Below are 26,072 nucleotides of genomic sequence, written 5' to 3'. Positions count from 1 at the left end.
TGCCAATATTGTGGTCCATTTTATTTTCCCAAGTTCTATTCTCAGCCCCTCAAATTCAGCTTTTCTCCAATCTATTACCCTGGTCTTCTTCATACTTATGTCCTTCTCAATTATCATCTTAAAGCGTATTATATTATGGTCACTATTGCCTCGATGTTCTCCTACTTTTATTCTCTTACCTGCTCTGGTTCATTCCCCATTACTAGATCCAATAGTAAATCCTCCCTTGTTGGGCTTCTTACATATTGAGTTAGAAAGGAGTCCTGTACACGTTGTAGGAACTCCATTCCTTATCCCCTGTACCTAACTCTTCTGTCTAATTAATATCAGGGTAGTTGAAATCCCCCATGATTATTATTCTATGCTTTTAACTCATTTCCCTAATTTGTTTGCATATTTCTTCCTCCACCAGGGTCAGCGAGGCGAGCAGTGGGTCTGCGGGGTCCAAAAGTGCGCTGTGGAGGTAAGTGATGGGTGCAAGTGTGGAGAGGTAAGTATGTGAGGTGAGTGAAAAGTGATAGAAAATGTTTACTTACCTTTGTTTCTTCCTGCAGGCTTCAACAGTTGGGGATCCGGAGACTCTCGCATCTCACCAGCAGACATGAGAGATGGCTGCTGCATTCTCCGATGCAATAACCATCTGATTTCTGCTCACAAGAGGTTTGATGAGTTTTGAATACAAGGACTCATCAAACAACAGAGAATGTCAGTGTTTGACAGCTTCACAGAGCTGTCAAACGATGACAATTCATCTGTCAAAAATTCTTGACAGATGAAACGTCATCCGCTGACATTCTCTGTAACCGGCTTCCCCTTAATTGGCCTGCTAAGCCCACTGTGCGGGCTTAACAAGGTCAATCGAGGGAAAATAGCGTGGGTTGGCCACAAGTCGATGGAGCGGGACTGAAACCTGACAATCAGCAATCCTGCCTCCAACGCGTCCCCATTGAAAAAAATCACCCCCTTGGGCTTAATGCAGTCTCTCTCTGAGCTGAAGGGGAAGTTGTGGTGGTGGTGGGGGGGGGGGGGGGGGGGGCGGGGGATATAATGGGGAAAATTTAAATTGCAAGCTGTAGCACTAATAGTGACACGAACAGCATCAGTTTTTCACATATGCTGCAGGATATCAAGATCTATATCACAGCCCTCTTGTGAAATGGTCAAAATTAGTGTGCAGGAAACAGGAAATGCAAATTTTTCACAGCCTCTATACAATGTGCAACTACCACTTAACAAGAAAATTCTGTTTATTAATTTCTTCATTTGAGATGCAGTCTGGAATTTTGCCTGTAGCCCTCAGTTGTTTCATCAAAATATCAAATGTCAGTTTCAAAGCTACATTCTCTCAATTTAATTCAAATTGGACTCCCAGAAATGAGGAACTCCTGCAAACACCACAATCAATTTTGTTTGAGACATAAAAATGGAAAGTTTGCTGAAACAAGTGTGATCATTTTATTGGAACGCTGCTGACATTCTATCATGCCATTCAATGTACTGTGACATGCTGCTTATACTTCAGCTGCCAATCAAGTCACTATAATGTGTTGCTTGCAGTCCAGCTTGTCAAGTAACATCTAGACTTACATCTTAGTGCAGTACTGTGGGAATGCTGTACTGTCCTTTGGGTAAAATGTTAAACTAAGCACACGTGCCTGTTCTGATAGTTCAAATGGATATTAAAGATTCCATTACATTATTTCAAGAGGAGCAAAGGGTTCTCCCAGTCTTGGCCAACATTCTTCCATAACACCACCAAAAAAAAGATTTATGAGTCACTCGACTTATTGCTGTTTTGTGAGACCTTGTTGTGCATAAAATGGCTGCCATTTTTACCCACAATAATGATTACACATAGTAATTCACTTTATGTGAAATTCTTTGGGACTTCTGAGAGGCTTGATAAGGCACTATATAAACATAACTTCTTAATTAGAAAGCATAATTAATATTCAATGTTTGAAACATCCTTTGAATAAAGACAATTACTGGAACTTTTCTAAAAAAAAATCTGGAACATTTTTGTTAGTTCAACTCCATTCAGGAAACCATCTCTGAATCACAAGCTGTTTGTGGTGGGCGTCAGCTCCAGGATGACAACCTGATAAAGTAGTGAACGTACTGTGCTCTTTAGATGAGGCACTTGGTGACTCACCCTTGACTCAATGCAAGTCTAAACAGCAGTTTCAAATTGATCAGACAGTTCACTGTAACTGAACTTGAATCTTACTTCACTAAATGCTGATCAGAAACAAATCAGCCGGCTCCAAACACAGGCACTGGTAAATAAAAACGGAAATTGCTGGAAACACACAGCAAGTACGTCAGAATCTGGAGAGGGAAAGGAGAGATTAATTGGGTGCAAACCTTCGTCAGGATCTGACTATTTTGAATTAAGCATTTATAGACAAAATGTTAACAGCTGGAAAGGGAAAAGATGGGTTGAGCAACCGACTGTGTATTTTCCACATCATTTTTGAGTTTTTTTTTTAAAGTCTCAACTCTCAATTGTGACAGGTTCCATTTGCAAAATACTTCCACCATAATAGTTCATAGGCTATTTCTACAAATCACAATATCACTTTCAGTTGATGCATTTGTCCACGGCAAAAAAGAGACACCTTTGGGAAATGGCAGTATGGCAAACACGCAAAGGAATCCAAGGTAAGGGAAAACTAAGGCTCATCCTCTCAAGAAAAAAACCCACGTAACTCTTGTACTTTGATTAATAAAGTCCAGAGGAAGGAATATTGTCTCAAATTATTCTACACAGCATCATCTCTTAGAAGGGATTGAAATAAGTTTAATTTGGAAATGAAAATCTGTGTGTGGATTGTCATTGTCTCTTTCTTGATGACAATAGTCATCATTAAATAACAATAGGATTTCATAATCCATCTTTAAATGTTTTATTCGGCTGGTTTATATTGTCTGTTGCACCAATGTTTACGAGTCCTGCTCACCAATTATCTAAAATTATGAGTAAATACACGATTTGCTTCAACAAGGATTCAACAGCTTCATTTAAACAGTTTAATGCATCGAATTTTATCCTATTTAGCATGAAACTCTGACCACAGTGGCTTAAACCAATACAACAAAAGAAATGTTAATACTCAGCCAAGTAAACATATTGTTTGCACAACTCAGTTAAATTGACAGAATACAGGGAAAATTAACTTAATAGGTGGTAATTTCTAAATAGATTGGGATGAAGTGCTACTTAGGCTATTCTTTCACAGCCCAGCCCAGCTTGCATTCTGTTCTGGTCTGATCTGATCTTCAGTGGCCCCCTCCAGAAAGCGCTGTGTTGGGCTTCAATCCAACCAGATTCACCAGGAAAACAAGAGAGATATTATTCGAGAAGTAACTGAGCCACTCGGGCCATCTGGTGGTAGAGAGCTATAAGTAAGCCTAAGTATCCTGGAGGATTAGGGGCAGGAAACTGTACAGCCAGGATTTGTGCTCCTGATTGTTAGCAACTGACTCCTGCTGAAAATGGGATTGGGTTTGGATGCAATACCCTCCATGGTTGAATAACCTAACGCCAAGGCCAAGATTTAAATATTAGTCACTTGGTTGAGGTACTGGAGGGCACCAAGCAGCTATGCAACTTTACTCTAGTTAAGAATCAAAATCTTCTGGGTAGGGCGGTGGAAGAGAAAACAGACATTACAACTACATACAATAAAAGGGATTAGAGCTACGCACATTCTGAATCCTTTTCAAAGCAAAACATCGGCCTGAATTTTGCGGCAGATCAGCGGGTGGCATCAGTGACGGGTTGGTTGGGAAAGTTTTTTTTTTTTTTTTTTGACAGCGGGTCGGGTCAACCCGTCGCCAAGTGCCTTTCCCAATGTCGGGTCTGACAGCACTGAGCAGACCCAACAGGCAGTGGCGGGCAACCCAATTAATCTCATTAACATCTAGTTGTCAGATCATTAACAGGCTTTTTTAACTTACCTTTTCACTTTAACTTCATGGCCACGGGAACTACGCTGTTCAGGGGCCACGGCCGTCAACCTGAGGCAGGAGTTCAGTGTCCATTGCTCCAGCTGATTACTTGACAGCTTCAAATGTACAATGAATGCTCCCACCTGACAGATCTTCAATTTCCTCAGCCACAAGCTGTTTCTCAGTTCATTTCCAGCACAGATTCTGCAGGCTTTCCACTTGCCATCCAGTATCATCTCATTGGAAGAACTTTCTCACCATTGACAGAATGCTCTATCATCTCAACTTCACCTATTCCATCAACATGGGTGCCGTTTATACTGTCCCACCTTGGTCCTCAGAATCGGGCCACGATGAGCTCTAATACCAGCAGCACCAACAACACCAACCTTCTCCGTAATCACCTGATGCGGCACAGGACAGACAGCATCAGCACCCAACCACATTGTTGCCCGGGAGGCCAGGAATGGCCTCACCATGGCCAGATTTACTTCACTTGATGCTGTACACCCTGGCTGCCACATGATGCGCCAGGTTGACACCACCCCACACCAACACCATAAAGCATCCCTACAATGTCCAAGCCATTTCTTTCACACTCATGAGCATTGCGGGGCGTACCGTTATGTCTCACCATTCACTGCAACTCACCAAGTCACTTCCAAAGGTGCACACAGATCTGTCCAAGAACACAAAGTGTTCAAAATAAAGGTTTCAATGTTTGACACCACATTTAACAGAAACTTTACATGAATATTGGATAAAACACCCAAGTGCCTAACCTTGTGTGTCGTTAGTCGGTATGATTGGACTATGATGAGGGTGAGTGTGAGGGGTGGCTAGTGAGATGAGAATGTGATAATATAGAGAGAGGGGGATGGGTGGAGGTGCAAGGTAAGTTGGTGTGAGTAAGGATGTGCAGGGGTAGGGTAGGGAAGGCAGAGTGATGGGGATGTGATAAGAGGCAGAGCAGGATGAAGTTGAGTGTGGCTTTGTACTAATGTTTCATGATCTACTGAGATCATTGAAAGGTTTGCGCCACTGCACCCAGGTCCTCCTGATGACATCCCTGCTTGTGACCTCCTCTGCAATGTGCAACCAGGCTGTTTTTGTCTCCTGGGCAGGTCTCTATCGCCCATGGGAAGGGAAGAGGACCTCCCTGCGTGCTGTGACTCCCTCCATAAGCATATGGAGGGATCCATGGGAGAACCTGGGTGCAGCCTTACACCTCTGTGCAGTGATCGTCAGTGTTTGCAGCACTTCAATGCTGTAGAACTCGGACAGCACAAATGTCAAAATAAAGCTGGCCATGGTCCCTTTAAGGAAACCGGCTGATGGTGCGTCATAAAATAACGTCACCATACCTGCTTCCTCCAATTTTCCAAGAAACGCGCTGGGCGGGCTTAACAAGCCCCAGCAACGGAATATCATTTCAGACAGCGGGATGGAGCCAGCAGCGGGGCCGCGACCCGCCACCAACGTCGCCCACCCCGGACCCGCCAAGGTGAGCAAAATCCTGGCCGAAGAATGCGTGCAAGAAGGAACAAAATAATTTGAAGGCAGACCTAATGCTTTTACTAATGTGCTTCAAACTAAAGACATGTAAACATTAGGTTTTGAAGAAACTGTTAAGTCAAAAGGTAATTGGGAAGCCAGACAGGTATTAACCACAATAAAAAGTACATTGATTATTTTTAATGAAGTTCAGCATGGAAATGAAGCCTTAAGCGTTTCATTGCTATTTTTTCAGAATCTCATTAAAAACATACTGAATCTAAAATTCACAATATACATACCATTTTTTCCCTCTATATATACTGTATGTACTGGTGCAGCCATTCTAATAATTTGATTCAGATATACCAGTCAGCCCATCAAGACAACATTGCAGCCTCTGAAAGCTTAAAATGTTCATCCCAACCCACTGCAAAGAGTTTAGTTCAGAACTTCCCATTAAATTTAGCTCACAAGATGGCACACCAAGCACTCTCAGAATTTCATCGCTTACCTTTAAAAATGATTCAGTATTCTCAGCCTGATGCAGTGACTCCACACAGTCTGTAGTGACACTTCTCGTTACAGCTGGTACATCGGGTACGCTAGTGAAATCTGAAATTTACAGAAGGTTAAACATTTACTATGCAGAACAATCTCCAGACCTGTATTTAGCTACATTACTCATTCAATCCAATGCTGCAATACTCCTTTCAATTCCAGCCCAAAACTATTTTTCTCTTTCAAATCAAACTATTAAATCAAGCAAGTCAGATTTAGAAGCAGACCTCAAAGAAACAGGTTGCTGTAATAAAGATTTAAAGTTAAATGATCCTGATGGAACTGGAAATAAAATATTTAATGTGACGGGGCTAAAAAAAAGCTTGTAAGTAAAAGGACGCTGCAATACAAACAGTATTCATTTACTCAGATGCAAGGAGAAAAAAACAAAACCATTCAATGAATCAGTGGTCATAAACCTACCTGGCTGTGAATGACACCTACACAAGGTCTTATGAAAACACTGAGCAACAAGTAACCAAACCCAGGAGTAACTAGTAAACAATGGAAGCCTGCATCGGGCAAGAATTGTCCAAACATATGCAGTTTTCCCTTGGCTTCTTTTTTTTAAAAAACAGGCTCTCAAAAGTGCCAATATTATTCTTCTTTCAGGATGCTGCATCAATTTTTCCATGCACTTTGCTACATTGTGAATAACTACTGTACAGACGGTTTTACTTTGGCATCCAATTAGACAACTTATTTCTCTTTAGCGTTTGACGCATGGCAGTGTCATAAGATTACGTCTGATCCTGAACAAACAAGTGAATCTCAGACTGAAACCTACTTGAGACACTTCCAACACTGCAAATGTCTCACATCCAGTGCCAGCAGATGTCAGGATTCCGAGCTGACTAAACAGCAGGAATATGGAGGATGCGTCATGTAGGCTTCATTCCCATATGTGCCAAATAAGATATTTCAGTCCATGGTTATAACAATTACTAGTGATCAGAACCTCAAAATGTTTATGTTGCTGGAGAAAAGCACCCTGCTGCACTGATATAGTATTAAAAACAGAACAAGTATCAAAAGCTCTGTGCAAGCTTACATCAAAAATCATTGCAAGCAGCATGGGAAACAGTTCAATTAGCCACACTGCGGTTTGATGATAACTGCAAGTAGTGAATTAAGTTATCAAAGTACATTAACAGCCACAGATAGTGCCCAAAATGAGTAACAAAAAATAAAAAGGATTGGGGTATTTTTTACATAACTACTCCAGTACTGAGGTACACTACCATGTGTGAATTGACGAGACTAAAAAGAATAACATTTAGTGGTATGGAGAAATGACGAAAATGAAGCATTTTTGTCTTGGTGGCAGCCCCTTTAATCCAGTTAAAAAACACAGCTACAGTCAGTATTATGTTGCACAGTCTTGTTCAGTTATCTCTGTGCAAATGTGCTTGAGGGAGGAACCAAGCCATACATTTCAAATGTAACATGCTGCTTGGTTCAGTTATGTATATGACTGGCAGTTCCTTCTGATTTAAGCTGACAGTTATTTAAATCCTTCAAGACCCAGCAACTGTTTGAGGGGGATGAATTTAAGTAGGCTGAAAGTTGGATCATATGTAAACTCTGGGCGATGAAAAAAGTGGCAGCAGATCCATTTTACTGGAAAAGTGCTATACGTCATGTTCTAAACATGCACTTGTACAACTATAGTGGTTTCATCTAAAGCCTACGGACAACAATTTTGTGTGTGCAAATTAGCATTGCGGCCAAACTGCTATTTGGGTCAACAACAACTTGCATTTAGATAGCGTCCTTAACGTAGTAAAACATCCCAAGGTGCTTCACAGGAGTGTTAGCAAACAAAATTTGACACCGAGCCACAAAGGGATATTAGGACAGGTGACCAAAAGCTTGGTCAAAGAGGTAGGTTTTAATGAGGGTCTTAAATGAGGAGATGCGAGCAGAGAGGCAGAGAGGTGTGGAGAGGGAATTCCGAGATTAGGGTCCAGGTGAAGGCATGGCCGCCAATGATGGAGTGATGAAAATCGGGGACGTGCAGAATTGGAGGAGTGCAGAGATCTCTGGGGGTTATAGGGCTAGAGGAGCTTACAGAGATAGGGAGGTCAGTGAAACCAGGGAGGTCAGTGAAACCACCTATATTTTTAAAATAACAACAGAAAATGCTGGAAAAACTCAGCAGGTCAGGCAACATCCGTGGAGAGAAATTTGAGTTGCCGTTTCGGGTCGAACCCTTCTTCAAAACTGGAAAGAAAAGAAAATAAGATTGAAAGCAGGGCTGCGATCGGACAAAAGAAACAAAAGTAGTAAAAGAGACAATAAAAGGTATTCGAAGCTAGACGAGATGGTAATAGGCTGAGATTAGGTGTGAAGTGCACTGGCAGGGCAAGAGATAGCTGCCAGGTGTGAGAGAGAAACAAAAGGAAAGGGGGGGGGGGGGAAAGGAGTGGAAAAATTACAAGTAAAAATGTAATAGGGGCCGAGGTTATGATCTGAAATTGTTAAACTCGATATTGAGTCCGGAAGGCTGCAGAGTGCCTAATCAGATGATGAGTTTACGTTGAGCTTCCGTGGAACAATACAAGAGGCCAAGGACGGTGAGGTCCGAGTGGGAATGGAGCGGTGAATTAAAATGACAGGCGACCGGAAGCTCGGGGTCACCCTTACGGACTGAACGGAGGTGTTCCGCAAAGCGGTCACCCAATCTGCGTTTGGTCTCCCCAATGTAGAGGAGACCGCATCGTGAGCAGCGAATACAGTATACTAGATTGCGAGAAGTACAAGTAAATCGCTGTTTCACCTGGAAGGGGTGTTTGGGGCCCTGGACAGTGGGAAGGGGGGAGGTATAGGGGCAGGTGTTACATCTCCTCCGCTTGCACGGGAAGGTGCCAGGCGAAGGGGAAGGGCTGTTTGGGGTGATAGAGGAGTGGACTAGGGTGTCTCGGAGGGAGCGGTCCCTACGGAATGCTGAAAGGGGAGGGGAGGGGAAGATACGTTTGGTGGTGGGATCACTTTGGAGGTAGCGGAAATGCCGGAGGATGATCCGTTGAATGTGGAGGCTGGTGGGGTGAAAGGTGAGGACAAGGGGAACCCTATCGTGGTTCCGGGAGGGAGGGGCAGGGGTGAGGGCAGAAGTGCGGGAGATAGAACTGACGCGGTCGAGGGCAGTGTCAACCACGTTGCTCAACTCTGTTAGGGATTGTGATCACAGGTGCATCTCACACCAGGCAATGGTGCTGAGGCGGATCTGTTGCTTTGTGGCACTGCAATACATTATTAACATTTGGAATAATGTGACAAGAGAATATGTATAGCTTTGCAATAATAATGTGGAAATACATAGCAGATCCATCAGCACCTGCAGAGTGAAAAGATAAGCATTTCTAATTGAAACGTTACACTAGTTCCAGCTTTTAAACTGTTCAGCTTTACAGGGATATTCATTATCCTGTACATATAAAGAGAATGTTTCACATGTCTTTAATTAGTTAAGGAACCACAAACAATGGGCAAATATCAAATAGCATAAAGAGGTAGACTGTATTCACAAGTTTTTAAATATACTGCAACTGATGGATAACATTCAAATGTTAACCATCAATTAGATTAAATTAATTGTAGAATAGAAATTGAGTGGTCTGAAGATTTTGACGGTACTGCAGCTGAAGGTGACAGTGAGTGTAACATTACATGAAAGCCCCTCACTCAATCCATTATACACCCCACACCCAAAGACCATTCCTCAGGCTGATTACCACCTACCGCCCTCCCTCAGCTGCTGAATCAGTACTCCTCTACATTGAACACCACTTGGAAGAAGCACGGAGAGTAGCAAGGGCACAGAATGTACTCTTGGGTGGGAGACTTCAATGTCCATCACCAAGAGTGTCTCGGTAGCACCACTACTGACTGAGCTGGCCGAGTCCTGAAGAACATAGCTGCCAGTCTGGGCCTGCGACAGGTGGTGAGAGAACCAACACAAGGGAGAAACCTACTGGACCTCGTCCTCACTAATCTACCTGTCGCAGATGCATCTGTCCATGACAATATTGGTAGAGGTGACCACCGCACAGTCATTGTGGAGACGAAGTCCCGTTTTCACACCCTCCATCGTGTTGTGTGGCACTACCACCGTGCTGAATGGGATAGATTCAGAACAGATCTAGCAGCTCAAAACTGGGCATCCATGAGGCGCTGTGGGCCATCAGCAGCAGCAGAATTGTATTCCACCACAATCTGTAACCTCATGGCTCGGCATATCCCTCGCTCTACCATTACCATCAAGCCAGGGAACCAACCAACCCTGGTTCAATAAGGAGTGTAGAAGAGCATGTCAGGAGCAGCACCAGGCATACCTAAAAATGAAATGCCAACCTGGGGAAACTGCAACACAGGACTACATGCATGCTTAAAAAGCGGAAGCAGAATGCTATAGACAGGGCTAAGCGATCCCACAAACAACAGATCAGATCAAAGCTCAGCATTCCTGCTACAATCCAGTCATGAATGGTGGTGGACCATTAAACTCAGTTGGTTAGCACCTCTGCCTGCAGAGGGCGGTAACGAGGCACTGATGCAGTAGCGCCGGGGTGAGGTGAGTCCAGCACCACCCATTGCGCCGTCAGTACAAGGTACCGCTAGGGACTTCAACGCCAGGCAGATCGTGACATCAGTGACACTCACTGGGCGCCTGATCTACAAAATTAATTTTCGACACCTACTTTATCATCTCGACCAGACAGCGACAGGGAGAGGAGGCGTGAAGCAGTCGGTAGCCGGCTTCAGGAGCGTTATTTAAAGGGATCATGAGTAGTGAGTCGCAGCTCTCAGATTAGTGGAGTTTCAATGCTTTCTTGTCAGTTTGACATTTGTGCAACAGTTTAATTCAGTAATTTAAAGGTTCTTTTGTATCAGGAGTGTTGTGGTAACTAAAGAATAGTTACATTTATTCTTAAAAAATATCCAAGTGCTACACTTGGCTTACATTAATGGGGGCTGTACTGGCAGTCGACCTGGCCCTCCAGGATATATGGCGGAGAGAGTGGAGGCAGTGAGAAATACGGGAACATGTGCACGGAGTGAGGAGGAGAGCCATCAGAGCTCTCATCAGGAGGCCTTACCCTCCGAGGGTATTCCGACAGCACCTCTCCTACTTTCACTTAAGCGAGGAGCAGTGTATTAGACGGCTCCGCATCACCAAGGTGGTGGTCACAGAACCCTGCCACCTCCTTCAAACAGAACTCCAGCCTCACACCAGGATGACTTAAAACCCCAGATCCCTTTTGCTCACCACATGCCCATCATGCCATCCCTGTGTCATGCCACATCACAGCGGCTTCCTGGGTGCAAAGGTGTAATGAGAGACCACAAAATATTGCAAACTCCATTAATAAATTTATGCATAAACATATCACATTCATTCTAATAACTAATGACACTTGTGCCTGCCATAATTGAGTAGCTGTCATTGTGTGCAAGGCATGAGAAGTGGGTGCGAGTGTTGGTAGGTAGAGATTGTTGGTGGGTGAGCACTGGAGGTGTGGTGCTTTGGGCAGTGTGTGAAGCTTGTAGTACAGATGGTGGTATGTAGCATTTGTTGAAGCATTCAATCACCCTGACCACCTGACCGAGGTGAATCTGCTATGAGCACACCTGCTTCAGTCCTCCGGCTCCTTCTCCTTGTTGTGCTTCTCCTCGCTGAGACAGCTGCACAGCCAGCAATGCTGAGAATGAGGTGCTGCAGTATCAATGAACCTCCCCTTTAAGTACTGGAAAAAGCCAGTGGCAATGATGAGTTGAGATTAGACTGCATGCAATATTGGTACAGCCTTTGAGTGTAACGCCACTGAGCTAGGCCTTTAAGACTTGATTTAGTGCCCCAATCATTTCTTTGAGCAGTGACAATGAATTTTGCATACAGTCTAAAACATTAGCACCTGGCGCTAATTCTCAAACTTTTCTAACGATATCGCCCATTGCTGGGCTATAATGAATTTCTAGCCCAAAGAGATTAAAATGAAACAGAAATGAGACTTATGATAAATGTCAGGCTTATTAGTACAGTAGAGAACCAAGCTGAATACATAAAGTACAGAGAACTGAAAAAGGAAATAAGAGGGACAAAGAGTGCATGAGAATAGATTAGCCGATAACATGAAAGGAAACACTGAAGTATTTTATATCAATATATAAACAGCAAAAGGGTAGTCAAAGGAAGGATGGGACCAAAAGGAGATCTTCTTGTGGAGGTAGAGGGCATGTCTGAGGTACTAAATGAGTACTTTGCATCTGTCTTCACTAAAGAGGATGCTGTCAATTTCACAGTAAAGGAGGAGGTAGTAGAGAAATTGGATAGGATAAAACTAGATCAAGAGGAGGTACTTAAAAGGTTGGCAGTGCTCAAAGTAGAAAAGTCACTCGATGCAGATGGGCTGCATCCTAGGTTGCTGAGGGAATTAAGGCACTGCCCACAATCCTTAGATATGGGAGCAAATTTTCAGAAAACTGGAGGATTACAAATGTTACACCCCTCAAAAAAAAGGGAGGGGGTTAAACCCGGCAACTACAGGCCAGTTAGCCTGACATCAGTGGAGGGGAAACTTTGAGAGACAAGAATCCGAGACAAAATTAATTGTCACTTGGAACAATATGGGTTAAATGACAGCCAGCATGGATTTGTTAAAGGCAAATCGTGTTTAACTAACTTGATCGAGCTCTTTGATGAAGTAACGGAGAGGGTTGATGAGGGTAGTGCGGTTGATGTTGCCTACATGGAATTTTAAAAGACTTGACAAACTACCACATAATAGACTTGTGAGCAAAATTGAAGCCCATGGGATTAAAGAGGCAGTGGCAGCGTAGGTACGAAATTGGCTGAGAGAGAGTAAGCAGAGAGTAATGGTGAACGGTTGTTTTTCAGACTGGAGGGAAGTATACAGTGGTGTCCCCCAGGGGTCAGTATTAGGACCACTGCTCTAAAATCATGAAGGGTTCTGATAGAGTAGATAAAGAGTAACTGTTTCCAGTGGCATAAGGGTGGGTAACCTGAGGACAAATTTAAGATAATTGGCAAAAGAACAAGAGGGGTGAGGAGAAGTTGTTTTTTTTTTTAACACAGCGAGTTATGATGATCTCGAATCCATTGCCCAAAAGGGTGGTGAAATCAAATTCAATAGTACAAAAGCATAATACTGCGGATGTTGGAAATCAGAAATAAAAACAGAAAACAGAAACGCTAACTCGGTTTCTCTTTCCACAGATGCTGCCAGACCTGCTAAGTATTTCCAGCATTTTCTGCTTTAATTTCAGATTCAATAATAACTTTCAAATGAGAATTAGATAAATACTTGAAGGGGAAAAGGCAGGGGAGTGGGACTAATTGGATAGCTCTTTCAAAGAGCTGCACATGCATGATGGACCAAATGGCCTCCTTCTGTGCTGTATTGTTCTGTGACTCTATACCATAACACCTTTATTAACCAGCAAACAGGGGCCCCTCCTAGAGTTGAAATTAGAGCACCCACACCCCATGCACGGGAAAAAAAATCACAAACCGTGCTCCTGTAGAAAACCTCCATCAATTACTCCCAACAGAACTGAAATACAGGCCCAAATCACCACCACAGAGAAGGAACACGCTCACTCTTCTCCTGACAGCATTCCAGCAAAGTGAAGATTTCATGTTTGAAACAATCAAGAAAGCTTTTAAACTATCAGGGAACACCTCAAATAGGATTGCAGTGACACAATAAGATAGCATATTTTACAGTTCCACAGACTAATGCGTGAATTAGGAATGTTTGAACAGGCAACAATGTCATGAAGACAGGCGAGAGACAGGCAGAATACATACAGATCTCTGGGCTACAGTTCCATGCACCAGGATCATATTAATCCTAACTGCCTTTGTACAGATTTCCATTCCCCCCATTTTAATTGCCCCATTTAGGCCTATCTGGGTTATGCACCTCCTGTGACCAATGGATCATCTGAAAACCTCTGTGCCCCCGAGATCCGTGGGCCACTACGCTGCACACAACTCTGCAGTGTTTTGAAAGCAAATTTTTGCTTGGGGCTTCGCACAAAGTAAGTGCGGATTTCATTCAGATGTCGGCTGCGTACTCCTTAGCTACGCCGCCAACCGCAAATTCAAGGCCATTGATAGAGTAAGTGGGTGCAAAACTGTAGCAGATGGATTTCAACGCAGATAAGTGTGAGGTCATCCATTTTGGACCACAAAAGAATAGATGAGTATTTTCTAAATGGTGAAAATCTAGGAACAGTGGAGGTCCAAAGAGATTTAGGGGTCCATGTACACAGATCACTAAAATGTAGTGGTCAGGTACAAAAAAAAAAATCAAAAAGGCTAATGGAATTTTAGACTTTATAACTGGAGAGCTAGAATATAAAACGGAGGAAGTTTTGCATATTACAGCTATACAAAGCACTGGTTTGACCTCATCTGGAGTATAGTTTTGGGCAACACACCTTATAAAGGATATACTGGCCTTGGAAGGAGTGCAGCACAGATTCATCAGAATGTTACCAGGGCTCCAAAGGATAGATTACGAGAGATTACATAAACTAGGCCTGTAGCCCCTGGAATATAGATGGTTAAGGAGTGATTTGATTCAAGTTTTTTAAAGATTTGGAAAGGAATGGATAGGGTAGATAGGTGGTGGGAGGAGTCCAGGACAAAGGGGACATAATCTTTAAATCAGAGCCAAGCCATTCAGGAGAGAAGTTAAGAAACATTTCTTCACGCAAAGGATGGTAAAGGTGTGGAAAACTCTCACAAAAAGCAACAGATGCTAGCTCAATTAATCATTTTAAATCTGAGATCAATAGATTTTTGCTAGCCAAGGGCATTAAGGGACATGGAGCCAAGGCGGTGCATGGAGTTAAGATACAGATCAGCCATGATCGCACTGAATGGTGGAACAAGCTCGAGGGGCTGAATGGCCTACTCCTGTTCCTATGTTCAATGTTACTTATATAATTACCAGAATGCACTTGTGACCCAGCACTAACTGACATTGAGAACCAATAAGATCAGTTCTATTGGAAAACAAAAATATCACACTGATGCAGCATGGAACATTTTCTGACACTGAGCTCGATTGCTGGGTCAGAGGAGAGGGAGTTTTACTCTGTAATTTCAATTATTTTTACTCACTTATTTGTTAAAAATTAAGACAAGACCATTATTGTACAATTTATCACGAATACTACATCATGTACCATCTCAGGCCAAGACATTGGAAGAAGACAAGCTCCCAGGCCTGAGTCTATACTTATCCCTACATTATTCAATCCAAATCCCAGTCAGATATTTATCTACCTCTTTTCTGAAGGAATTAACACTGCAGAAACAGCTTTTGATGGCAGCCTGTTTTACATATCCAATACTCCATGGGGAAAAACTCTAATCTCTCGTCTTATTTGAGGCTCGTTAATTTTGAACCTGCATCCTTCAGTTATGTGCTTACCACCCAAATCAAATAGCTTGCATTTATATACATAAAATATAAACATGCTGCTGATAATCTACCAGGCTGGATATTTTTTTTTTAATAAAAGATCTAAGCAAATTATACAAATTGGCTAAGCTTTGGTTGATGGGTAACATAGTTACATAGAATCTACAGCACTGAAATAGGCCATTCGGCCTAACTAGTCTATGGCAGTGTTTATGCTCCACACGAGCCTTGTTCCATCTTTCTTCATCTAACCCGATCAGCATATCCTTCCATTCCTTTATCCCTCATGTGCTTATCTAGCTTCTCGTAAATGCATCTATGCAATTTGCCTCAACTACTCCTGCTGGTACAGAAGAGCATAAAAATTAGGAGCAGGAGTAGGCCATACGGCCCCTCGAGTCTGTTCCGTCTTTCAATAAGTTTATGGCTGATCTTCAACCTCAACTCCATTTTCCCTCCATATCCCTCGATTCCCCTAGAGTCCAAAAATCTATCTATCTCAGCCTTGAATATACTCAATGATTCAGAATCCATAGCCCTTTGGGGTAGAGAATTCCAAAGATTCACAACCCTCCGAGTGAAGAAATTCCTCATCTCAGTCTTAAATGGCCGACCCCTTATCCTGTGACTACGCTCCCTAGTTCTAGACTCTCCAGCCAGGGAAACAATCTCTCAGCATCTACTCTGTCAATTCCCCTCAGAACCTTGTATGTTTCAATGAGATTACCTCTTGTCCTTCTAAACTCTAGGCAGTATAGGCCCAATCTACTCAACCTCTCCTCATGGGACAACCCTCTCATCCCAGGAATCAATCTAGTGAAACCTCGTTGCACCCGTCTCTAAGGCAAGTATATCCTTCCTCAGATAAGGAGACCAAAACTGTGCACAGTACTCCAGGTGTGGTCTCACCAAGGCCCTGTACAATTGTAGCAAGACTTCCTTACTCTTGTACTCCAACCCCCTTGCAATAAATGGCAACATGCCATTTGCCTTCCAATAGCTTGCTTTACCTGCACGCTAACTCTCTGGACTAAATTTTAATGGGGAAGGTGGGTTGGGGACGAGAGAGCTCCAAGGCGGTCGGGAAACCTGGGAGAACACTGGGCGGGGGGGGGGGGGGGGGCGGGGAGACGAGGAGAATTGGCGGACACCTAAGGATCAGTGGTGGCTGAGGAGAATCGGCGGCTGGTGAAGGATAGGGGCGAGGGCGAGAAGGATCGGGGGCCGGGAGCAGTACAAGAGGAGGGGGGTCCAGAGGAGCAGGGAGGGGGCAAACATAGCACGGGGGGGGGGGGGGGGGGGGGAGGAGGAGGGAGGGAGGGGCATCGGAGACCTGATTTGGGGGGGGGGGGGGGGGGTCTCTGATCGCAGTGGGTGGTTGAGTTAGGGACCCTGGATCCAGGAGGTAAGTGCAAAGGCACTTACCTCCTGGATGCAGCAGTCCTCGCCTTTCATTTGCTGGCGGCTTTCAAAAGGTGTCCAGCTAAAGTTAAATACAAAATGGAGGTTAAAGAAGAGGTTTCCTGCCTCATTATAATACCCGTTAGTGGGGTCGATCCCTTCGTATCCTTTATCTCAATCCATATGGATTCTGTTTCTATCTTAATGTTAGTTATGTCCCTTTTTTCTACTGCCATTATGTTATCTCCCATTAGTACAGCTACCCCACCCCGCTTCTTCCTTCCCTATCGTTTCTAAATACATTATACCCTGCAATATATAAATGCCAGTCCTGTTCTTTATTAAACCATGTTTCAGTTATCCCTACCACATCTGGCTCCTTGCTACAAATTATTACCTCCGGTTCCACCACTTGGTTCAGATGCTGTGGACATTACTGTAGAGTCAATTTAATTTGCTTTGATTAACTGTTCTACTTACTTTATTTTTAAAGTCAGTTTATACTCTGTTCTTTTACTGTATCTCTTCCCGGACTGTTCATGTTGTAGGAATTGCCAAATTCCTATCTAAGAACTGAGGTCGACTCAGGCAATCAAACAAACAAGTTTTAATGCAGAACTAACGAGTTTAAACAGTTTGTCGAGATCGATACAGGAGAACCACGAAAACAGGTCTTTGCTGGTCGGAGGCTCCATGAGGACTGCCAGGGCAGTCCCGTGGATGGCATCATGATGTCATCACGTTTCTCCCGCGCTTGGGTGGTCACGTGATTAGCGGCGTGACGTCATCGCGTTTACCCGCGCTTTGCCACAGTCTTAAAGGGACCGCGCCCCGTGCATGCAAACAGTATGTACAAACACAGAAATCACTAACAGACTGGTACAGGCTTAGGTTGGAGTCAAACCTCGTTAAAGGGAATTATGTACAGTTGCTCAAAGTCCCTCAGTGGCTCTGCCACATGCGCCCCCCCCCCCCCCCCAGAATTCTCTTTAACGGAAAAAGTCAAATGGTGAGGGGGTCTGACAAGCCTGTCAGAACGACTCCTGTACTCCCGAAGCGGAGGCTGCTGGACGGCTGGCGGTCGAGGGGGCAATTGCACTTGATCCGGTGTGACGACGATGGGTGGCCGACCTCGTCTTGGCAGCTGTGCTGTCTCGGCGGGGCGGTCGAGGTCCAAGTGTGCTGGCTTTAAACAGTCGACGAAAATGTGGTCCGGTTTACCACCGACATCGACCTTGAAGGTTTTGTCTCCTGCCTCCAACACCTGGAAAGGACCAGTATACGGGGCCTTGAGCGGATCCCGATGCGCATCGTGGCGGATGAAAACGTATTCAGCCTTTTTAAGCTCTGTGGGCACGTGCGATCGCTGAAGCCTGTGGCGCGACGTGGGGACCGGCGCGAAACATCTGGCCGCCTCCTGGTGACCGTTAAGCTGGCCTGATGCGGACCATGGCTCCGTCAGCATTGGCAGGAAATCCCCTGGGACTCGGAGCGGCTGACCATAAACCAACTCTGCAGAGGAAGAGTGAAGGTCCTCTTTGGGAGCCGTGCGAAGGCCCAACAGAACCCACAGTAGCTTGTCCGCCCATCCAGCGTCCTGGAGGCTGGCCCTCAGTGCGGCTTTCAGCGATCTGTGAAAACGTACAGAGGCCATTCGCTTGAGGGTGGTAGGCTGTAGTGCGGTGCAATTTGACGCCGAGTCCCTGAGCCACTGCATTCCAGAGGTCGGAGGAAAACTGCGGTCCTCAATCCGAAGAAATGTCAGCGGGCACTCCAAAACGGGCAACCCAGAAAGAAATGAACGCCCTGGCCACGTCCGCCGAAGTAGTGGATGACGGGAGCACAGCTTCTGGCCATCTGGTGGTACGGTCTACCGTGGTCAGAATGTGAGTAAAACCATGGAAAGGTGGAAGTGGTCCTACCAGGTCCACATTGACATGGTCAAAACACCGCTCTGGAACCGTGAAGGTGGCCAATGGGCCTTGATGTGGCGCTGTACCATGGCCTTTTGGCAGACGACGCAGGTGTTGGCCCAGTCACGGACATCCTTATGCATGCCGTGCCAAACGAATTTAGCCAACATGAGCTTCTGCGAGGCTTTCATCCCTAGGTGCGACAACCCATGCATGGCGTCGAAAACCTTGCGGCGCCAGGTGACCGGCACGACAGGGCGAGGGTCCCGTACGGAGACGTTGCACAGCAGCGTGGTACCTGCTGAATGGACCTCGACGTCGGCTAACTGGAGACTAGTGGTGATGTTGGCTCGGTAAGCCTGAACTTCTGGGTCTGAGACTTGGTCCGCCGCCATGAGGGCGTAGTCGATGCCCAGATGGACTGCATTGACAGTCGTGCGGGAGAGGCAGTCTGCCACCAGGTTGTCCTTACCGGCCACGTGCTGGATATCCATAGTAAATTCGGATATGTAAGTCAGCTGACGCTTCTGTCGGGATGACCACGGTTCGGTGGTCTTGGCCATGGCAAAGGTGAGTGGCTTGTGGTCCACAAAAGTGGTGAAAGGACGTCCTTCCTGCAGGAACCGAAAATGGCGGATGGCCAGAAAAAGGGCTAGCAACTCCCGGTCGAAAGTGCTATAGGATCTTTCGTTCCGTCTAAGTTGTCGGCTGAAGAACGCCAACGGCTGCCACGTCCCGTTCACCCATTGCTCCTGTATGGCGCCAATTGCGTAGTCTGACGCGTCGGTGGCGAGGGCGATGGTGGCTCCTGGTAATGGGTGTGCCAGCATGGTCGCGCTGGCTAAGGCACTTTTGGTGTCAGCGAACGCTCGGTCCATGTCAACCGACCAGTCTACCGGGTCCTTGCCAGTCCTGCCCTTGAGGGCCTCTTACAGGGGCTGCATGAGCAGTGCTGCCTTAGGCACGAAACGGTGATAAAAGTTTACCATACCTAAGAATTCCTGCAGGGCCTTTATGTTCTGCGGGCGTGGAAAGGATGTCACCGCCTCCACCTTCGCTTGCAAAGGAACCGCCCCCTCTGCGGTGATGCGATGCCCCAGGAAATAGATTTGTTGCAGGCCAAGCTGGCACTTAGCCGGGTTGATAATCAGGCCATGTTGGCTGAGGCATCGAAACAGGGAGCGTAGGTGACAGAGGTGTTCCTCTTTGGTGGAGCTGGCAATCAAAATGTCATCCAGATAGATGAAGATGAAGTTGAGGTCCCGCAGCACGGAATCCATTAGGCGCTGGAAAGCCTGGGCGGCGTTCTTTAAGCCAAACGGCATGCGCAGAAATTCGAAGGGGCCGAATGGGGTGATGACCGCGGTCTTCTGGACATCCTGTGGGTGCACTGGGACCTGGTGGTAGCCCCGGACGAGGTCGACTTTGGAGAAGAAGTTGCTTCCTGCCAAATGGGCAGAGAAATCTTGGATGTGGGGGATCGGGTACCGATCCGGAGTGGTGGCGTCGTTCAGGCGTCGATAGTCGCCATCCGCCGCCAGGCTTCAGAACGATATGAAGGGGTGAAGACCAGGGACTATTCGACCGGCGAATAATCCCTAAACATTCCATGGTGGCGAACTCCTCCTTTGCAACCGCCAGCTTGCCAGGATCCAGGCGCCGACCTCGCGCGTAGACCAGGGGACCATTGGTGGTGATGTGGTGTTCCACACCATGTTTCGTGGCTGTGGAGGTGAACGTGGGTCTCGTCAGGTCGGGAAATTCTGCGAGCAGACGGGCGAACTCGACGGGAGTCGGGAAAGCACAGGCGACTGTGCGTGACGTAGTGTTACTGCGGTAACAGGGGATGGAATTGAAGGTTGCCGCGTTGATCAACCGCCGGTTTTTCACGTCGACCAGGAGGCTGTTGGCGCACAGGAAATCTGTGCCGAGAAACCTTGGCCGTAACGAACTCCCAGTGGAAACGTTGCCCCCCGAAGAAAACCTCCACACGCCGTCTGCCGAACGTCCGAATCGCACCGCCATTGGCCGCTTGAAGGGCGAGGCCGTGCTTCCCTACCTGAACATTGAGGGGGGAAGCTGGCAATATGCTGCACTGCGCTCCAGTGTCGCACAGAAAACGATGGCCGGAGAGCGTGTCGGTAATGAAAAGCAGCTGGCCCGCGTTGCCGATCGCCAGGCGGCCGCGGGGCACCCATTAGACCCGTTCCTCATTATTCGCAGTAGTTTTTTGGGGGGGAAAGCTGCAGGGAGGACGGCACCGTCTTGCCTTCGCGCCGAACTGAGCGTGGTAGAAACACAGCCCTGTTGACTGATGAGCTGTGGCGGCGTCTGTGGGGGAGGGGCGCCTCATGGCGGCTTCTGCGGGGGATGGGCGCCTCGTGGCGGTGCAGTACTGCTGCGTGACCGCGAATATTTTGTTCGCCTCTGCCGCGAGGTCTTCTACCTCGGATCTGGCCAGGGCAGCTTGCACCTGCTCAGGCAGCTGGCTGAGGAATAGTTCCCGGAAAAGGAAGCATTCCGGTTCGGAGCCCAGGAGTGTGAGCATTTGGCTCATCAATTCCGAAGGCTTGGAGTCCCCCAGCCCGGGCATGGCGAGCAATCGACGTGCGTGCTCTGATTTAGTGAGCCCGAATACTTGCAGCAACCGCGCCTTGATGGTATCATACTTGCCCTCCGTTGGAGGGTTCCTGAGGAGGCTGATGATCCACGAGGCGGTGGAGCTTTCGAGTGCCGAGACCACGTAGAGGTATTTAGTTTGATCTGCAACGATGCCTCTCAGAGCGAACTGGGCTTCGACCTAGATGAACCACGAGGTTGCCTGCTGCTCCCAGAGCTGCGGTAGCTTCAACGAAACGGCGTTGGCCTCCATGTAGTGTTCTTTTCGCGAAAAACGTTCGCAAAAGACAGGGTCACCAATGTAGGAATTGCCAAATTCCTATCTAAGAACTGAGGTCGACTCAGGCGATCAAACAAACAAGTTTTAATGCAGAACTAACGAGTTTAAACAGTTTGTCGAGATCGATACAGGAGAACCACGAAAACAGGTCTTTGCTGGTCGGAGGCTCCACGAGGACTGCCAGGGCAGTCCCGTGGATGGCGTTATGATGTCATCACGTTTCTCCCGCGCTTGGGTGGTCACGTGATTAGCGGCATGACGTCATCGTGTTTACCCGCGCTTTGCCGCAGTCTTAAAGGGACCGCGCCCCGTGCATGCAAACGGTATGTACAAACACAGAAATCACTAACAGACTGGTACAGGCTTAGGTTGGAGTCAAACCTCGTTAAAGGGAATTATGTACAGTTGCTCAAAGTCCCTCAGTGGCTCTGCCACAATGTAACCTTTATTCCTTACCTTGATTTGACCTTTACTCTCATCTCCTATTTCTTTTATCATCAGGATTATGTTGAAATAATGGTGTGGAGATGCCGGAGTTGGACTGGGGTGGACAAATGTAAGAAGTCACACAACACCAGGTTATAGTCCAACAGCTTTATTTGAAATCACAAGCTTTTGGAGCGCTGCTCCTTCACCTGACGAAGGAGCAGCACTCCGAAAGCTTGTGATTTCAAATAAAGCTGTTGGACTATAACCTGGTGTTGTGTGACTTCTTACATGTTGAAATAAGGTAAACATATTGGGACATGAAACATGAAATGTATGTAGATGATGGAGTGCTGATCAGCAAAGGCAGAAAAAGGAAAGAATTTAGCAGAGATTATTGACTGTTCACTGATCCTGCTTTGATGTGGACCACTGGCGAGGGCACATTTAGAATTCTGCATGTAATTTTGGTCAACCTTCCTTCAATCGGTCCATTTTCCTCACTCATCTGAAGTGCCTAGGAACGTTTCTTTATGTTAAAAGCACTACACTAATGCAAGTTGTTGATGATGGTGATACACTGGAGATGTTCAGAGAAGAACAAGGAATGGTTCTAGGATTTAGAGCTCTAGGTTAAGAGAGAGCCTCAGAAATGAACTGGACTCACCAGAGCAAATAATGTTCAGGAAGGCCTTTAAAATATGAAAAACAGGCACAGAATTAGACTGGAGTTATCCTGTGATCTAGCCATGGGTGGACTTGGAACATTGAAGGGCAAACAAATTGGATGATAATGATATATACAGTAAAGCTCAATCAACTCTAGCAACAGTGGGTTTGATGCAGGCTCAACAATGGAAGAAACGAAGTAAAATGAATGAAAGTTCATCCTGTAAGGCGAGATATAACAGCCTATCCCCCCCACCCTCCAGGCAGGAAATAGACAGTTACATCTCGTATTATGCAAGACAAACTTTCAGTCAGACCAAACACAGGTTTGGTTTCTAAATCAAAGTTCATTTATATTGGCCTGGATTTTGCAGTAAGAATAACGGTGAGGCGATCAGTGGTCGCCGTGATTAAGGAGTAAACTGGACAGCAACTTCCAGCATCCACACATGCGCAGTTAAATGGCGGAAATCAGGAAGTTGCTGTCCGAGTTGTCCTGCTCCTCCAGAAGCTTTGCTCCAGCAGTATCCTGCCAAGAGACTCGGCATTCACATACATGGAAGGCCGTGAATTTGTGGCACTCACCCACTAGATACCCACAAAACATGCCAGAAAAAGTTAGGGCTTGTCCATTGAAGTGTAAGTGAATTTTTAATGGCGTGGTATGTCTTAATTACTGTCAAATAACCTTTCTGGCACTGAAAATTTAATTTTACAAGTGTGGAGTCTTATTCCTTTAGATTTTAGTTATTGTTGGAGATTTATAAAAATTAAAATAAACCTTTTTTTACTTTTTCTTTCTGTCTGTTGTCTCTGAATCCCATCTTTCTTTCCCTCTCTATTTTGCTTTTTGCACATGATTTTACATTGAATATTCTAAATTACACTTCCTGGTTTAGACTTTGTGGGGAGGGGGGGATTTTAACATGAAAAAACAGGTGGGTTTGGAGCATGGGGTGTAGTTAAATTGTTACAAATCTGAATCCCGACCTGAACCCGCCTCCAACCCATCCACTTCCAGTTTTAATGGAGGTGGGACCAGGACGGGCAGCCAACTCGCTGCCAGGAGGCGGGGCGTCAATTTAAATATTTTAGTGAGGCGGGAACCCTCTTTTTTAACCACCACTTTGTTTTTAACTCTAGCTGGTCGGGTTTTACACACTTCGTAAAACCCGGCAGTTACAGCAAGGCGAGGAAAGCTGCATCCAGGAGGTAAGTGCCTTTACACGCTGTTGCTTGCCCCATGCACACAGGTCCCAGATCTCCTGTAGAGCGCAACACGCTGTTCCAGCTCTCTAATTACTGCAAATCATAGTGCAAAAGCTCACAAAGTCTGTGGGCAAGGGTATGTGTAATGAACGGTGAGCGCCGTGCGTTCACTGCTGACCGCAAATTCCAGGCCATTATCTCTGCAGTTAAGGGTATTTACATCACTGTTCAAAAGCTCTATTGGTTATCAGAAAGTGACACCTTATGACTATTCACTACTCTACAAAACAAGTGAGATGATAGCACTCCGTGATGATAGCCCAATTCCAAAGTTGTATTCAGTTGTTTACACAGTCGGCACTAATGGACTACATCCATGTAAGTTTCAAAGGAGGCGGGTACCCGCCCCGCACTGGGACCCGCTGACCCGAGGCGGGAAGGGATTAGTGCCAATTAACTGCCTGTTAACAGGTAGTTAACAGGCAGTTTTTAGCCTAATCCCTATTTTGAAGGCTGTCGTGTGGGATTCCCAACGGCTCCAAACCACGCCAGGTTAGAGTCGTCGGGCTGAAGGACTTGGAGGGGTCGAGATGTCGGTGTTCAGGTGAGTGATGGATGCACGAGTGCAAAGGTTAAGTGTGTTTGGTGTGTCTAAAGTGTGTAAAGAAGTTTAAATTACCTGTACTTACCTTTACAGCCTTCCTTCCTCTCGGCTTCGGGAGTCCATCATTCAGCCGGCACAGAAAGCAGAATGGTTGCGATCTGTCAAAAGTGACAGCCTGCAGCTTTCAGTGCCGGTGAGATTTCTAACTGAGTCTGCGTAGAAGGACTCAGGTTAGAAGTAAGACTGTCGGTGTTTGACAGCTTCAAGCAGCTGTGAAACACTGATATTTCATCTGTCAACACGTCTTGACAGATGAAATTTCAGTCTGTGACGTCACCTGTTGCCGGGTGGCCCTTAATTGGCCTGCTGAGCCCGCTGGGCGGGCTCAACAAGGTCAATCAAGTGAAAATCATGTGGATTGGCCGCATCTCGATGGAGGCGGGACTACAACCCGAAAGTTGTAGTCCCGCCTCCTTCCCAAGTTCTGAATGAAAATCCAGCCCTCAATGTTTATGTAGGTTTCCTTTGTATTCTTGCACCTATGTACAGAAAATATACTCAAGTACAGCTGGACGATAAAAGTGCAGCCTATGTGGAAAATCTGACACAATATGGGAACACTGCTCTGTATGTACGGACATGTAAGGGAGTGAATGGGTGTTGGAAGAAGGGAGCAACATTTGTGGAATCTTTCTCTTTGGAAAATAGCATGCACACCCACTGAATATCATAATATATTCTAACCAACAAAATACAGTACTAAAATGAATCAATTCACTGAAGTAATGTTCACAAGTATCCTATTTATCTGTACAATAAAACGATTCACTTTACAGTCAGGACATTTGTAGTTAATGACGTGAGAACCAGACATCTGTTAAATGAATGAAAATTGGAAACAAGAGATAAGACTGCTCAAAATACAAATTTTAAAAATGGAGGTTTTGTTTCACTTTGGACATACGTCATTTCTGTCCATAAATTATCCATGGCCAATATTCCTCCAATTCCCACAGTGCTATAACTAGCTGATTTATCTTCAAAGGTTTCCTTTTACCATGTGCAGAATTAACCACAAAAACTAAACAAAAATCCTTGTGCTTTAATATTAATATTGATCACTAAGAAACAATCTTTATTAAGAAATTCAAAAAACTGATATCAAGCACAAGAAATAGTACAGATCCTAGAAAACAGATTCTCCTCCTGGAAGTCAATGTATTTCGCAAATACCTCAACTGTGGTACATAAAAAGAACTGAGAGGAGAATTTAAACAGAAAATAAACTCAACATTTAAAAAAATAAAATTTAAAATGGGGGTGCAAAAATTTGTGCGCACATTATCCATGTCCAGTTGGCATCTTTATTACACCATTGACTTATTTAGATATTTAGTCAGCTGTTACTTGTGATGACCCTGAGCTGAGCTTCCAACCCCATATCTGTTCCATCACCAAGACCATCTACTTCCACCTCCGTAACA

General features: G+C 45.5%; 1 protein-coding gene across 3 annotated transcripts in view; it reads right to left on the bottom strand.

The window, feature by feature from the left end:
* LOC147121264 (rho guanine nucleotide exchange factor TIAM2-like) overlaps nt 1-26,072 on the bottom strand; it is a 433,746-nt gene that overhangs the window by 115,172 nt on the left and 292,502 nt on the right. For all 3 annotated transcript variants that reach the window (XM_085981489.1, XM_085981486.1, XM_085981487.1), the window contains one exon: nt 5,963-6,063. In XM_085981489.1, the coding sequence (XP_085837615.1) occupies nt 5,963-6,063 (101 nt within the window). The remainder of the gene's footprint in view (nt 1-5,962; nt 6,064-26,072) is intronic.

This window comes from Somniosus microcephalus, chromosome 3, assembly GCF_052327205.1.
Source record: "Somniosus microcephalus isolate GS21.2 chromosome 3, FLI_Smic_1.0, whole genome shotgun sequence".
Lineage (NCBI taxonomy): Eukaryota > Metazoa > Chordata > Chondrichthyes > Squaliformes > Somniosidae > Somniosus > Somniosus microcephalus.
This window is presented reverse-complemented; position numbering and strand designations above follow the sequence as displayed.